General features: G+C 37.0%; 1 protein-coding gene across 1 annotated transcript in view; it reads right to left on the reverse strand.

The window, feature by feature from the left end:
- Itga1 (integrin subunit alpha 1) overlaps positions 1 to 16587 on the reverse strand; it is a 165586-nt gene that overhangs the window by 101317 nt on the left and 47682 nt on the right. The window contains exon 2 of the mRNA XM_071612608.1: positions 9163 to 9283. Coding sequence (XP_071468709.1) covers positions 9163 to 9283 — 121 coding nt within the window. The remainder of the gene's footprint in view (positions 1 to 9162; positions 9284 to 16587) is intronic.

Below are 16587 nucleotides of genomic sequence, written 5' to 3' on the forward strand. Positions count from 1 at the left end.
CGTAGATAACTGACCTTGTAAACCTCCATGTCCTTGTAAAGTCTTCCATGCCTTAACTGCATCTGCAGCAATTTGTGCGTATACACCAGGATCATATGCAATTTGTTGCTGCTGATCCTCATAAGGTCCCTTTCCTAACAACATATCTAGATTTCTCTGAGGATAACCAGCTGCTGCATTTCGCCTAGCTGTCTCCTTGCAAAATTCCTCATTGGCAACCTTCCATAACAGGTATTGTCCTCCATTTAGCACAGCTTTACACATATTAGCCCAATCTGCTGGCGTCATGTTCAAGTTGTTAATGGATTTGACCATGCTTACAGTGAAGGGTGCTTGAGGACCATAGGTTGTTACAGCCTCTTTTAGCTGCTTCACTGTTTTGAAATCTAAAGCATGGTGAATTCGCTGCCCTCCTGCCTCAAATACAGGGCATGTTAATATTTGAGATCCTGTCTCAGGATCCCAACTATCAACTGCAGGGGTTGGGGGCCTCCCAGCATATGGAGGTGGCGCTGTTGGTTGGACACTTACACCCTCTGGTGATAGAAAGGTGTTAGTAGCAGTCTCCTGTTGTAACTTTTCCCCTGATGGCTTTTTCTGCTCTAAGCTTTCTTCCTCTATCTGACTAGCTCGAAAGACCTTCTCTTTTACTTGAATCTTTTCCTCTTTCTGACTAACTTGAGAGACCTTCTCTTTTACTTGAATCAATATGTCTTCTCCTTCCTCTACCTTTGTCTGAACTGAAGGCTTTGGACTAAGCAAACAAGATACCAATGCCCACAATGTCAATGTGCCAACTGGCAGAGTTCCTGGGCTTTTCTTTTCTATTCTTTTTAAATCTTCACCATGATGGTTCCATTGTGATATATTTAACAACTCCTCCTTAAAAAGCCATGGGCTACATTTTTGTATTGTATAACATATGCCCTGACTGCTCTTGATTTTACTGGGATGCCTCCTTCCTCTAACAAAATACTTAACACTCTTTCTGGTTGTTTTTTTACTAATTTCTGATCCCATATTTCTACTATAATACAACCCAACAAGATGACGCCAAACAAAGCCGAGACAGAATGAAACAAAAATGGAACAACAAAAAATCATTATAGCCTTTCTATCCTCCTGAAATGTCCATCCATCCTTTCTCCCTATCTGTTCCTCAGACGCAAATAGTTTTTCCTCAGACGTGAGCGGTTTTTCTTCCGTCTCACTCATCTCCAGGGACAGGCAACTTAAAACAAAAGTGAAACAAAACAAAAGAAGAATCTTAAAATGGCTACCTATCCTCTCGCCCTGCCCTCAGGGGCGAGCAGTTTACCTTATCATTTACCCTCAGTCGTTCCCCATAAGGGCCACCAAATGCCGCAGTCTGGCTGGGCACAATTCAGGAGCCACTTGTCAAAAGAAACGAACTTTATTTTTAGAACCACACACGCCAAACAAAACAGCTCCTCAGGAAAAACCTTCAGAGCCCAACTGCCACCACTGGCTTCCCACAAGCCTCTCCACCTCCCCCGACTCCTCCTGCTCTTGAGGCTGATTGGCTGGGTCGCGTGGGCGGAGCCAAAAAAGTCCCCCAATGAGCAGCTCCATGGTCTGAAAGGGCGGGGAAACAGCCCAATGAGCATCACCGCAGAGGAGCCAATCAGTTGGCAGCTAGAAGTTTGCTGGGGCTACTGTGAGCCAATCATCAGCTGGCAGCTGGAAGTTTGCTGGCAGCTGGAAGTTTGCTGGGGCCCCTTTGGCTGTGGCTCTCAACAGAAGTGCAGGTAGATACAACATAGGATACAGCCTGCAGATACTGAAACAGGGAGGTTGAGCTTGCTTTCATCTTGAGGGCAATAGAAAAAGTACCTAGGAAATGGTGATAGCTGTAAAGTGACATGAGACAGCAAATGGAAGCATGGCCTATTGCATATTCTAAGCTATGTGAAGGTAAGGTATGAGAGCTCAGAAAGTCGTAGAATGTACTAGTCCTTGATGAAGGCAGGAAGTCTGGGGCTTGGAACCAATAACAAAGAATAGAGTAGCAGGACCCAGGACATAAAAAATAATTCTGGGTATGTTCCATACACTGACAAGCATGAAGCTCTTGAAATTACATATATTTTACAACTTTAATCTTAAATAAACCTCACTTTCCCCAAGCTGCATAAAAATAACAAGATCCAAGAAAAGTATTAGCACAGGGTTTATGGAATTTCAGGAATTTCCAGCCTTCCCAGACTCATCATGTTGCTCTTTTTTTTTTTTTTTACAGCACTGATTCCATTTTGTCTAATGATATAACCTACCTGTTTTAAAAGCTTATTATTTATTTTGTATTCCTCTTTCTCTTGTATTCCAGGAGAATAAAAGCTCCACAACATCAGGCATTTTAGTTGTTTTTATTCACTTCTATATCCTTAGTGAATATAAGAGTGCCAGGGCTGGGCAGAGTAGTGCACACCTGTAAACCCAGAGACTCAGGAGGCCGAGGCAGGAGGAACACAAGTTCAAGGTCAGCCTCAGCAACTTAGCAAGGCCCTAAGCCACTTAGTGAGACCCTGTCTCAAAATAAAAAATAAAAAGTGTGGGGATGTAGCTCAATGCTGAAGCACCTCTGGGTTCAATTCCCAGCACCAAAGACAACAAAAACAACAAAATCAATGCCAGGTTAAAAAATGAGCATTTGGTGAGTGTTTATTGAATGAATAAATTAATGACTATGCTAAATACTCTAAGAATCTGAATAAGGTAGACCTGGAAATTTTAGATACATGTGACCAGCTAGGAAGTCTGAATTGTGAAATCTTTCTTATTTTTAGAGGCTGGATATTTTGCTTAAGCAGAATGCCATAGATGCCTTGGCATGACATGGAAGGCATTTCACCAGAACGAGGTTCTACAGAATTCCTGTTAGAGGAGAAGAATTGGCCGAAAACTCAAAAGGTTATTTATTGTTCAAAGTCCTGGACTTGACACATTTTTGTTTCATAAAACCTGTGGCAATTCATTCTGAGTCGCATTTTCCTGTTTTGAAAATGACTATGATGACAACATCCGCCCAAACCCACTAGGTTAATGTGAAGCCCCCAGGCATACTGTTTCAGAGACTGTGGGTTTTATCATTTTAAAATGTAATGCAAGTTGGCTTTAGTTGACTACATTTTATTTTTATTAGAATTTGAGGGTTTTCTGGCACTTTTGCAATGATTTGTCTACAGATTAAAAGAATTATAGAATGTTCTGAACATCATTACAGATCTCTTGAGAAACCTAATAAATTCAAGGATCATCAAAGTAAGAGAATACCTTTTTTCCAAATATTATAAGTTAGTGCAGTGAGAAATTTCTTTGGTTTGTAAGTCATTCTTGTTATTATGACTATTATTTTATCTATGTGAAGAGTAGCTGGTCTCTGATGTTCCTGTTTTATATTTATGCCCACTCCCCAATAAAGAATAGTTTTATGAAGAGGGTGTCTCAAAATTATAAAATTTCATTAACGACCCTTTTTACCTCTTTCTTATGTCTAGTATGTAGATCAAACCAAAATCACTCTCAGAGCACCACACATTCCCTGTCAATTTTCTTTTAAAAAGTAAATGAAGTAAGTGTTCAGTCACTGGAGAAACTGAAACTTACCTGCTGACCCCATTAGCCATAGTGATTTTGCTCATGGATGATAGGGGGATGGCAAAGAAGTGAGCCAAAGAAATGACAGGTTTGGTAGGGAGAAAATTTTAATTTCAAAGCCTTTATAAACAATGTAAAATAAACATTAAAATCTAAAAGAGAAAATGTTAGAAAGTCCTCCTGTCAAACTTGCATAGTCCTTATTTAAAAGATACACATATTGGAAACAGGGCCTCAATTACTTGGTCCACTGGTACCTTACCTGGCATAGAACAGAGTCCCCCAGGGAAAATATAGAAGGAAATCATATTTTGATACACATTGGACTGAGGAGGGTAGGGAGGGATCTACAACTTGAAAATCTACCTCAGAAAGACAGACCCACTAAAGTTATGAAGCCCCCAACAGAGGTTGCTTAAATAGCAATGAAAAGACTCCATACAGAAAAATAAATAAATAAATAAATAAATAAATAAAGCAAGCAAGCAAGCAAAGGACCAACAGAGAGTGGAAAGTCCCAAACCACATCTTGCATTTTCCCACTTAGCTGAGACTTTGCCATGCTGATGACTACAGGAAAAAAATCTGGAAGACTTTTGTGCAGTGCTGAGGATATTTAGATATTTAGATTTCTTCTCTTCAAAACAGATTTATGAGGCTAATTGTGCTCTTTCTGGATTCTTCTGAGCTGCACTGCAACTACTTGGATGCTCCTGCTCCTGGTCTCCATAATGAACAAAGGCTGATTTTAATCAGAGGTATAATGTGCTCTGCTACTGAGAAAATGTGGCTTCACTAGGAATAGATCAGCAAGGTTCTTTTCTTTAGTGCTAGTGCCACGAGGTAAGATGGGTTAAGATAATTTTTTTTCCAGTCATAGGTGGTTGAACTTTCAAAACATGAGCAGTAAATATGATTTATGAAGGTGCTCCCCCTTGGAGAAAATTAAATAATAGAACCCGTGTTCCTTAAACAATTATTCCATAGTTCAGTTCCCAAAGTAAGTCTGCATTCTATCTGATTTTATAAACACTTACAGACTATCCAAACATGATTCTACAATTTATTTTGCATCATCAGTGCCTGCATCTCTTTAGAACAATATGTGGCTACCATGCCAACCTTAAAGGTTGCAAATTTAGGTAGGGAGGTTTGCTTACTTTGAAATTTACATCTTTTTGGTTACTCTGATTTTTCGCAACTTTTCCATAAAATCGTTGCAAATATGAAATGTCAAAGGGAATTACAGTAGATGCTAACAAACTCTACATGTTAATATGTAAAGTCTAGTACTTACCACAAGGGTGGTTATTATCAACATTTACTTTTTAATATAGTACTAATAAGGTAAAAGGCATGAGTCTGAGAGTGAGACTTAAGATCTATTTCCAGTTCTGGCCATTAATAGTGACATACCTCTAGAAGAGTCTCTTTTTATTTTTTATATGGCTGTTTTTCACTGGTGGTAACAGAATATTAATCTAGATCCAGTTGTTCAGTCAACACACAATCACTGAGTGCATTTTATGTTCAAGGCCTCCTGATAGACGTGGTATGCAGGGCTGCAAGTGCTCCAAAGCCAGTCCTTGCTCACTAGGCATTTCCCCTACTGTGTGAACTTCTCCCCTTTACCCATATTTCAGTTTGAGGTTTTCAACTATCTAGACATTATCTTGAACTCAAGCTGTTTAAAAATAGATTCATTCACTTCTTAATAAAATTTGTTTTCATTTTTTGTATACATATATGTCTTTGGCAAGGAATACCCAATTACCTATTAATCTGGTACAGAAATTTCGGAATATGTCTGACCCTTCCTACACTGTCATTTTTCATTTCCACAGTTCCACCAAAGATTCATCTAAGAGTATTCTAGATACATCTTTCTTTTATTCATAGAATAGGGTATAATCTCATAAGCAGTAGATTGTGGCTCCTGTTTGCCTAGTTTTCAGACACTCCTTTCTCCATTCCAATATGTATGTAATTTATTAAACTAAACCTCAGGAAACAACCAACAATGTCTTCTCAATGCCCATATGTAACGTCCAGACTCTTTTGATTGGCTTTTAAAGTCTCTTATCCTTTCCCCTTCTATGTTCCCAGTATCAGATTTGCCTACTAACCAGCACTTACAGTTAAGTCTACCCTTGCTTGAGTGACTTTCTGCTTAAAGTGATATTTCTTGTTCTCATATTGATAGGTAACTCATTTTTTGAGACTCAGCTCAACATCATCTATTTTTGAATGGCAATTAAGTTTATCTATTCCAGATTGCTTGGTAGATAATTTATTCCTAATTATTTCATATATGTGACCTACTAGTTTTTATAGTAGTCTCATGCTGATATTTCCCATAAATTTAGCATGATACAGACACATATGGTGTATCACATTAATACTTGTGGATTGATTGACCCACATGCATGCTATGACAAAAGAAAAAAAATTCCAGTACACTAAAAAACATTCACAGAGATAACTAAATTAGATTTAATGAATGAGACAAGATTTATGAGTCATGGTCTCTGATCTCAAAAAGGCCTTATTATTAACATTATCTTACAAATGTATATAGAATTCTGAATGGTCCGCCTAAAGGTAAATTCAGTGTATATTTACATTATTAGCAACATATTTTCACAACGTATTCTTACTGGCCCATCTATTCTTTCTTTTGATTCCCTTCCCACCAACACCCAATGGTCTTTCCTTTTTCTCAACTACATCTTCACCTCTCCAAAGATAGGACAAATTTGGAAAAATAATTTGTCTTGACATCAAGGTCTCATTCAGGCTAGATTTTTCTTTTTCCCATTCTATGACCTTCTGATGCCTTGAAATAAAGGGAGTAGAGAACTTAGTGTAAACCTTACAATAAGATATATATTAAAGTGTGAGATACAGAAAGAAAAGATCAAATAGTGGCACTGAGGAAATATGATTTTTTTTTAAACTCTATTACAGTCCATTTAGATAATTAAGGACTTCTGATGCTGAACTGCTCTAAAAGCAGAGAGATAGGACATTATTATGATTTGAATAATAAAGAGAGGACATGATGGTCCACCTCATGTTAGGCAGGGCAGGAATGTCTGGAGGTAAAGTAATTAGATTATGAGAGCTGTAACCTAGTCAGGGGATTTGTAATTTGGTGGATTTGTGATTTAAATCAATTAGTGGGTAGTAACTGTAGGCAGGTGGGGCATGACTAGAGGAAGTAGGCCACTGGGTATACCACTGGGGATTTTATTTTTTCCTGGAGTTTCTCTTTCTCTCTGTCTTTCCGTCTTTCCATCTGTCTCTCTGTCTTTCCATCTGTCTTTCTCTCTCTCTCTCTCTGTCCCCCTCTCTCTGTCCCTCTCTCTCTCCCTCTCCCTCTCCCTTTCTCTCTCCCTCTCCCTCACTCTTTCTCTTTCCTGGCTGCCAGGAGCTAAGCAGCTCTCCTCTGCCATGTCCTTCCACCATGATGTTCTGCCTCATCTCAGGCTCAGAGCAACTGAGTCAACTGACCATGGACTGAATCTCTGAAACCATGAGCCCCAAATAAAACTTTTCTCCTCTCAGTTGTTCTTGTCAGGTATTTTGGTCAAAGGGATGTCATACAATGCAGACTAACATATAGGACTAGATGGGAGAAGAAACAGGTTTTTCTTTTATGTGAGAAATAAAATAAAATGGAATGAAATTGTCCAAATTATATATGAATATACCACAGTGAATTCCACCTTCATGTATATATAAAGCACCAATTTAAAAAAAACAATAAATAAATAGAAGGAAGACTAATAGAGTAGAGAAAAGGAAAAAGGAAGCGGGAGGTGGGAAGGGAAAAATGAGGAAGTACTAGGGGCTGAGGTGGAGCATTTATACTCCGTGCATGCGTGATTACGTCACAACAAACACCATTATTATGTATAACTATAATGTGCTAATAAAAGCATCTGAAATAAAAATAAAATAGGACAAAATATAAAATAAAATAATAAAGAAGAGAATTTCATAAAGTATTTTAACAATATTTGACCATCCTTTAAAAAGATGCTTCATTTTAAGTAGGTGGTTTTACTCTCTAGAGTTTGCTATTTCCTATATTCCTCTTTAAAATTTATGTATCTATTAGTAATTAATGAAAATTAATTTCATAAGCGTTATGTAAACTTTACATTTTTAAAGAAAAACTCACTGCAGTTTATTGTTACTATGCACACAGAGAAACCTGACTTGTCATCTATTCACCATTATTCTCCCACAAATGAACCTCTCTGAACTGCAAGTGTAATTATAAAAGAATAAAATTGGTGTCTAGTGTCTAAAACAATATTTTACCTGTTTAGCCTTAAAAACTTGGTGGGGGGTGATGGAAGTGAAGAGTATAGGATAGATGGATGGAGGATTTAAAAACCCATCATATTATTAGATTTCTTTCTTTTCTTTGTTTTTTTTTTTTTTTAGTTGTAGTTGGGCACAATACCTTTATTTTACTTATTTATTTATTTTTATGTGGTGCTGAGGATTGAACCCAGCACTTTGCATATGCTAGGCATGCACTTTACTGCTGAGCCACTACTCCAGACCTATTAGATTTCTTATCTGGGATACTTGTTAGAAGAGTTGAAGAATTAAGTGCTTTCCCAAAATCTAGTGTATACCTAGCATATAATATTTATCCTTAGAAAATATGAGAACTCAAATCATTACCCTTGATAGTCTTTGGGGGAATATTATTAACCAAGTCTAAAAGATGAAGCAAGATATATCTATTCTTCTGTGAAATAATTACTGAGGGCCAAAATTCACTGTTATCCAAGCAGATATGAAGTTCTTTCTGTTTATTATTGTGGTTGCTGGAAAAATGAGCTTGTTTAAGTTATTAGACTGAAGTGAAATTTAACTCCTGATCATTTTTCTACAATATTCACTTTTAGAAATCACCTTTACTACAAAACAAAATAAATGAATTCTAATTATTCGCTTGACATAAACTTTAATAACTTAAAATGCCTAAAAAATCTGACCTAAAATTAACTTAACCAAATATTAACAGGTTTGAAGGGTATAACAGAAATCCAATAAGGTTCATTATAAATAATGGACCAAACATAGTAGATCAGTTAAGCACCAAAGATATAAGCTCCCAAATATGGAAGTGTAATTAAACCTTTCAGGGCATCATCTCATCTTCTTTCAATCCTTCCTACTAAATTTCCATCAAGTGTATTCAAGTTATTCTAAAATGAGAACAATTAAGAAACTTTTACCAAAAAACATGACTACTAAATAATGATTGTTTTGGATAAGGACCCTCCTTGAGGTCAATTCAGGATTCAACAGAAATCACTAACCACTTCCTCTAACACAGCCAAGGAATTTTCTTTCTTTTACTTTAAATCACTTTCTGTTACCAAATGGTCAGATTGCATTTTCTAGCATTAATGATTCATTCTGTTAACTCTCATTCATTAAAAAAAAAACTGTACCAATTAATATTTTCTATTACCTTGTAAAATAACTAAACAACAATAACAAAATCCACTGGCTTACCATTTTCCTTCTTCATTTTCATATTGTTGAACTGTGTATCCAAACATATCTTCCACGGGGCCACTGAAATTCATTGCATTTTTCACATCAACATTGAATGATACGCAGAAGCCTAGAACAACTTTAAGAGGGAAAACAAAGTCAAGTTACACAACGTTAGCTAAGATCTCATCGTGTTTTGAATTATGGAAGGCATTCTTGAGGTTACCACTGAAGGCTGTTTTCTTATTAAAAAAGACCAGGGAAGCTCAAAGAATGAGAACTTCGAGGAAGATCCTGATTTTAACTGTATTACCAACTAAAAATCAATACAATGTCTTTAAAAAAGACAAGTATTAACATGCAGACAAAATTCCAGAGCAATTTAGTATCTGTACCATTTCCAGAGATAATAATTTTAAAAATGTGTTGGATAGTCTCAGAAACTCAGAATGATTAGTGCAGTTGCAGATAATTTTCCAGTAGTGAGCCTGACAGAGAATCTCAGCCACTGGTGAACTACACACAGCCTCATTTCCCTGTTCAACTATTCAACCACAGAATAGTTGACTTAAAGCCTCACAGGAAGAAGATTTCTCCTTGCTGCTTCTAAAAGGAAAGGCAAGCTGTCTGTATCCATCAAGGGATAGCTTCCCACATAGGCCTGAGATGTGTTGTTTCCCTTCCTTAATCAAGGTGTGGGTAGAAGCTTGCACATTGTAGATTGAAAGATATCATGTTGAAGCAGGAAGGCTGACGGCTGACACCTCCTTATAATGTTGCTGCTCATAACCTCACAAGTGGCTGTCCGGATTGAGTTGGATGATATATACAAAAGTTTACTCAATGCCTGGCACCTTCTATATATTCAATGAGAAATAATTCTCCTCAATTTCCTTGTAGTCTAGGTAGTGGGAAATCCTTTAATAAATGAGACTGTCTCCTAAAGGGGTTCTGGAATCGTATACACAAATTGATGATGCCAAATTCCTCATTGGGTGCTGGTTTATAATGTGTACTCAAAAATTTCCCAAGTATTCCCCTCCTGGTTATAACTAAGAACTCTTTGCAAAAAGCACACTGCCTTATAAATCACAGCACATCAAAGGATATATTTGGAGGTAAAAATTCAGTTTCCTTTGTCAAAACCATACAGCCACAGGGATTCTGAAATATTCTCTCTCACAGTCTTACAGATTCTGAGTGGATTTAGTCACTCCAATCTTATAACCCTTACTATAAACTTCCCCATAAATACAGTCTAAATCTAGACTATTCTAATTTCTAATCTTCAAATTTTTGTAACAATAATAAGTGATTATGTGATGCACAGGATTCTGAGTTAACCTAGAAAAAATTTATTCTTCAAGGAAATGAACAAAAAAAGATATTTAACATTGCGTAGATCTATTTATAAAGTATTCCTTGATCTCCTCTATTTAGAAGTAATCTTTTTTCTAACTACTCAAACCTTTTCTTTTCTTTTTTTTAAAGAAAACTCTGAGAAGTAGCTGTTAAATACTGTCTACACTGTAGTTATCTAAGTGAGTTTCTTTCCTAGATTGAATTGTTCTTAAAAGCAGAAACGATTTTACAAATCTAGCACAGTTCTCTGTACAGACAGGCAATAACATACTTGTAGACTGAAAGATAACCTGCTGAAGGAGACAGCGTTCCCACTGTAGTTGGAGATGAACTGGCTGCAATTCCATCCTAGTTAAAGAATACTTTTCAAATAGATTTTTAAGGGGAGAGACAGATGAGATTTGGCAGTTGGAAAAAAAATACATATCGATGATTTGAGAGGGTCTCTGCAAGTAGCAAGACACAGGACAGGACAAATATGGTTGCAAGATCATGAAGAGATTTGCCTGGCTGGTGTGAAGAAAAGGAAAATGAGTGGACGAATAGCACACGTCCTTTTATGTACATTTCCTGCTCATTCTTCCAGAGTAATGAAGAACAGCTGGTTACTGTCTTCTGTATAATTATCTTTCATATATTTGAAGTTTGTTTTAAACACCACATACTCTCTATTCCAAGCTAAACAGTATATGCTCACAGGTTATATTTATTAATTTTTTGAACAATCTCAACACATTTTTTATATGAGAAACATACAAAATAGGATTTCTACAGCAGGGTCACTCCATTTTGACACTATTGACACTAGGGGTCAGAAAATTCTTTGTCAAGAGGGGTTCATCCTGGGTTGAGGGGTGTTTAGCAGTATCTCTGGTCCCTATGCACATGATGCCAGTATCACTGCCTGAGTTGTCACAGTCAAAAATGTCTTTAGGACACGGAAAATTGCTCTATTGCCAAAATCGCCCTCATCAGAAAACAAGCATTTAACACATAAAGATCAGAACACCATCACCAATTATTTTGTTAAAGAAGGTGACTGAACCCCAACTAAGGACCACAGATCAGTAGTGTCTGCCTTGTCTAGGAGCTTGCAAGGACTGTAGAATCTCAGGCCCCACCCAGACTGCCTCAATCAGCATCTCTTCCCCAACAAGATCCCTGGGGAACCATATTCCTATTGGAGTCTGAGAAGCACAGGTCTATAACACGTTACTTCTTTTTTCCCCCACAATTTCCATGCAGGTAATGAAATTTACCTAAATTGAAGGTGCTCAACAGGATTTAGGCAAAAGGGGGACAGAGTTCTCCTAACTTAGGGTCCACTTCACCTTGTGAAAGTATTTTTCCAAAGCATCCTTACCTTTAGTAAATGCTCTCCCAAAGCCCATTCTTGTTACTTCCTTAGTGTAAGACCAAGAGCTTGTGGTTTCCTTTTGGGGCCTGTTTATACTACATGTTGTATGGAATGTCTGGGGGTGTTTGCTGCACTTTTTAAAAATTTCCTGTCCTTAGAATTCTACAGGCCATTTGCCTGAAGTGATTGTAAATCAGTCTCTTTCATGTTTTCTGAGGCACCAAGGAGCCTGAAGCACAGGAGATGACATTAAAAAATAGTTTACATCTTGTTCTTTTGATTTAAAGGAGTGAGTAAACAGTAAAATCAGCTTCTCATAACTTTGAGTTCAACGTTCATTTGGGAACTTAGAACTTTATGTACCAGAAATAAAGCAAAATCATATTTATTCTCAACCAAAGCAAAAAACCAAAAACCAAAACCAAAACAGACTGGTGTGTTTTAAGGAGCTACATAGGGAAAATAGCTACATTTTCAATACCTATTGAATATTTATTGAAAATGATGGAAAATAAAACAGACAATTATCAGATATCAAAAGTATATTCTGATTTTACATGTATCATCAAGAGAAGTTTTCTCCTTAAGAATAACAACAACTGTATTGTGTAACTTATGTGGTATTCTTTATTCATCCCATTAAATTTTCCAACAATCCTACAATCAAAAACAATTATTTTCATCATTATATGGATGAGAAGAAGAAAGCTCAAGAAAACCAAGAAATTTTCCCACATTTCCACAGGATTCCAAAGTCCAAAGCATTAATCACCATTCACATTGAGTCAGTCTTTATATCTTGTCCTTAAAACTGGAAAGTGCTAGGGAAAGGTGACAAGACGCGGGATTTAGAAGAGAGGTACATGTAATGAATTGGGATGCGTCTATGTAATTCCATCTTTTCCGAGGCAAATTTGAGGAGGAGGCTTTTCTTCACTGGTGATAGGCTGGGGAGGATTTGGGGAATGAGTTGGCTAAGAAGTTATGGCTACAGAGCTCAGCTAAAGCTTCTTGAGGGTTTCAGTTAAAACATACATTTAGGCAAAAAGAAATTAAAATACTTGCTCCTGTTCAAATAAGGTTATAAGAGGATTAAAAGAGAAGAAGAAGATATGATTGTGGATGTTAAAGAGTTCCTATGTAAAATAAATTATTTTATACAATCTTTTCCCCCCAGAATGAAATTTGATATGTAAGACAAATAAGTAGGAGAAAGAAAGGCAGAACATAACCTACAGTTCCAAGGTGTTTCCTTGCTTAAAAACATTTCCATATAAATAATAGTAGTGAGCAATTCAATAACCTGTGGAGGTTAGGAATAGAAGTTCAAGTAGGTTGAGTGATTTGTCCAAGGCCAGGCTGCATTGGCAACAGAGGCAGGACTTCACCAATTGGTCTTCTGAGGTCAAACCATGGACTTTCTCTAACTGAAGTGCTATTGAGTTGGTTAAATTAAGGAGGTATTTTATCTCAAAATAATGCTCAAATAGCCCATGATGGCTCATAAGATTTTGGAATATTTGAAGCTAGGCCAGACAAAAAAAGCTGAATGAAGGTGGCAGAATCTGAGCATCTCTGTTGACTCCAGTGGAAGGAAGTTCTCCTTAACTCCTCACATCCCTGATCCAACAAGAGTCACTGTAGCCTGCTTGATTGTCTCTTTGAAGAACAAAATCTGTACTTGAGGAGTTGTCCCAGGATTCTTGCTCTAATAATATTCGGATGGAAATATTTACTAGTTAATGGAACTCTGTACATTGTAAATTTTAAGCCCAATGCAAGAGAGTATCAGATAAATGATGACAAGGGAGCTGTATTAAAATGCTTTTGCTTTATTTCAATATCTGCTTGTGCATGTTTATCCAATCTAGAAATAGAAGTTATGCAATTAATTTTACTTTATTATTTTAATATAGTGAAATGATGATATAAGATTCAGATAGGAGATAATAATAATTGCATTTGAAGAGTGAATTGATGGGGCTGGGGTTGTGGCTTAGCAGTAGAGCACTCACGTACCACATGCGAAGCCCTGGATTCGGTCCTCAGCATCACATAAAAATAAATAAAATAAAGGTATTTTTTTTAAGAGTGAATTGATAGATTTTAGAGTAAATTCCTTGACGATATAGAAAAATCGTGATCTTTGGAGATATATGAACCAGCTATACCATGAATACAACCAAGTCTTTACTCTGATTAGATATATGCCAGATCCTGGAAATACAGTTATAAAGAGACAATCCCCCTGCTTCCACAGAGCTTGTATCCTATCTGGAAAAAAAAATAGCAAGTGACTTAACTTCTACAAGCCTCAGTTTATCATACTTAAACCTAGCCAACAAATATCTCCCAGGCATTGGTTACTGTATGAAACACAAATTACGCATGCAGCAACAGAGAATGCCTAATAAATGAGTCAATCAACTCCTTAGGTAGAATCCACATAGCTAATTTACTATCTGGCAGAGGAGGAGATTTCTTTCAGAAGATGCTTCCCTCATTGTGATGACTATTTTGTGTGTTGAATAGTGATATAAATGTGCTATATCAATGGGTAAAGCACAGAGAATTCATTGACTCATTTCCATAGCAGATTCCCTGTTTCTCAACCTGGCTGCAATGACATAGGTAAAGAAAAAGATGACAGGCCTTCTAATTAGAAGAGCTAGCCATGGAGGAGGAGCAGAGGTAACACACATCCTTACATCACTCATCCTAGATTCCTTAGACTTTCAACTCAGTTCCTCAAGATGAAGTGTATATTTATGATACCATTCAGGATCTGAGCCAGTGAGCGACAAGCTGACTCTGAACTCCAATGACAATCTACTCTCATCTAACCTGGTTCAAGAATTGCAAGTCTCCTCCAAATACAGGGCAACCCTGCAGTGACTCCTTCTAGTGTATTCAGGCCTTATCAAACAAGTCACAGTCCTTGGCCACCTGAGAATGAGAAAGCACACCTGGGCAGTAGGCTTTCTGTGGTGCAGAGCTGTGGACCCCCCTAATCTTCCCACATATGAGTACTTGTACCTCCTGGGCAGCTTTTAACACTTGTGCTGACATGCCTGGTATTTGCTCTGCTAGAATGCACATAAACTCCTGAGGTCATACATGCTCACTATAATTTGTCATTCGATGGATATATCATGTATTTTCTAGGACTCCAAATTTCCCTTTTTTTCTCTTTAGATACAGAAAAATATTGATTCAGCTTTGTGGCAATGTATGGGATTGGAAGAAAAGTATTTTAGTGATGAAACTGGTTAAAATTGAAAGCCCTTTCCCCTACCTTGAAAAATATGACATCATTAGACTATTCCTATTATGAATCTGAAATCTTAATTAGTTTAATTACTCTTATTAGGTTAAGTGGATCTTAATTTGGGGGTTATAATGTTACTATAGATATAAAATTTGATGGTGAGTATAACTGGATCTGTCCAAAAAGGCTATAGAATTGCATATTCTAGTTGATTTGAAATCTGAGATGATCATTTTCATAGCATTTCAATCTTAAGAAGATGTCTAGTGGTAGAGACATGAGAAAAAAGACAATAATATGCCAAAGAGTATAGAATAAACAAAAGTTTTTCCATATGTCCTCATACTCTATAATATAAGTTTATAATATAATATAAGTTTAGGAAATTTATATTTGCTGTAAAAAATAATATATCCAACTTTGTATCTTCCTCAATAAATGGAGCTTCCTGATAACAGTGAAAGGTAGAAAAAAATCTGGCTCAATAAACATTGACAATCAGAGTTCTTTCATCAGAAATGATGAAATATGTCAACAAGATATCCACTTCCATCAGCAACCAGAAATGCCATTCAAGTGACTGGGTAGTCATGAGATTGATTTTCAAGTTTCTTCCTAGGAGGCTGCTTTTTAACTTTAGTTCTCTGTAGTAGGTAAATTTTTGTAAGCTTTGAATTTTAGTTCTGAAGTTCTGTGAGTCTCAAGTTACTACAAATTGTATCTGAACTTCAGGCCACATACGGGTGTGTTCAAGATGGTATTGTCGCAAACTGGTTTTTGAACTTCAAAGTGAAGCTGTGTACCTATGTTTATCTGTACATGACCAGTGAGAAGAAGGCAAGGAAGCATAATTCTGGCACATGGTAGGTATTTAAAACAAGTTTGTTGTATGGAACAGAATGGAACAAATAGAAAATAAGAACTTTTAGTATAAAGGTCATTTTGGCCGTAAAAACTATGTCTCCTTTCATAAGTGCTACCCAGATTACTGAACTCCACCAGAATGTTTCCCAAACATCCTTTGTTAAAAATCCCCCTTGAAAATTTTGACATACGTTTGTTCTTCCATAGTGTTTATTTTCTTTGTAGTATCTACAGACATCTGCTCATAGCCCCATATCCTCCCACCACAAATAATTACATGCTTTGCCGGCTCCTTTCAGACTGTCCCCACTCTGAATCTTGGAAATTCTTAATCAGTCTCAGAACCCAACCCACTCCACCCTGTCAGCATCATGTTCTGGTTCTGTGTTTTACAGGATAAAAAAGCTGCAGAACCTCAGGGGTCCCTGGATCCCACTGTGGGAATACAACCCGTGTGTTTGTGCAAGCAACATGAGCACAGGACTCTGTTCTCTAGCTGCTTTGGCATCTTTAGAGCTGAAATCACTAATTTCTGTGACTGTGCAGTGTGGAGCACTGCATATGGAAAGGCGTATTACACTTCAAAACAAAG

Source organism: Marmota flaviventris, chromosome 5 (assembly GCF_047511675.1).
Source record: "Marmota flaviventris isolate mMarFla1 chromosome 5, mMarFla1.hap1, whole genome shotgun sequence".
NCBI classification, from domain to species: Eukaryota; Metazoa; Chordata; class Mammalia; order Rodentia; family Sciuridae; genus Marmota; species Marmota flaviventris.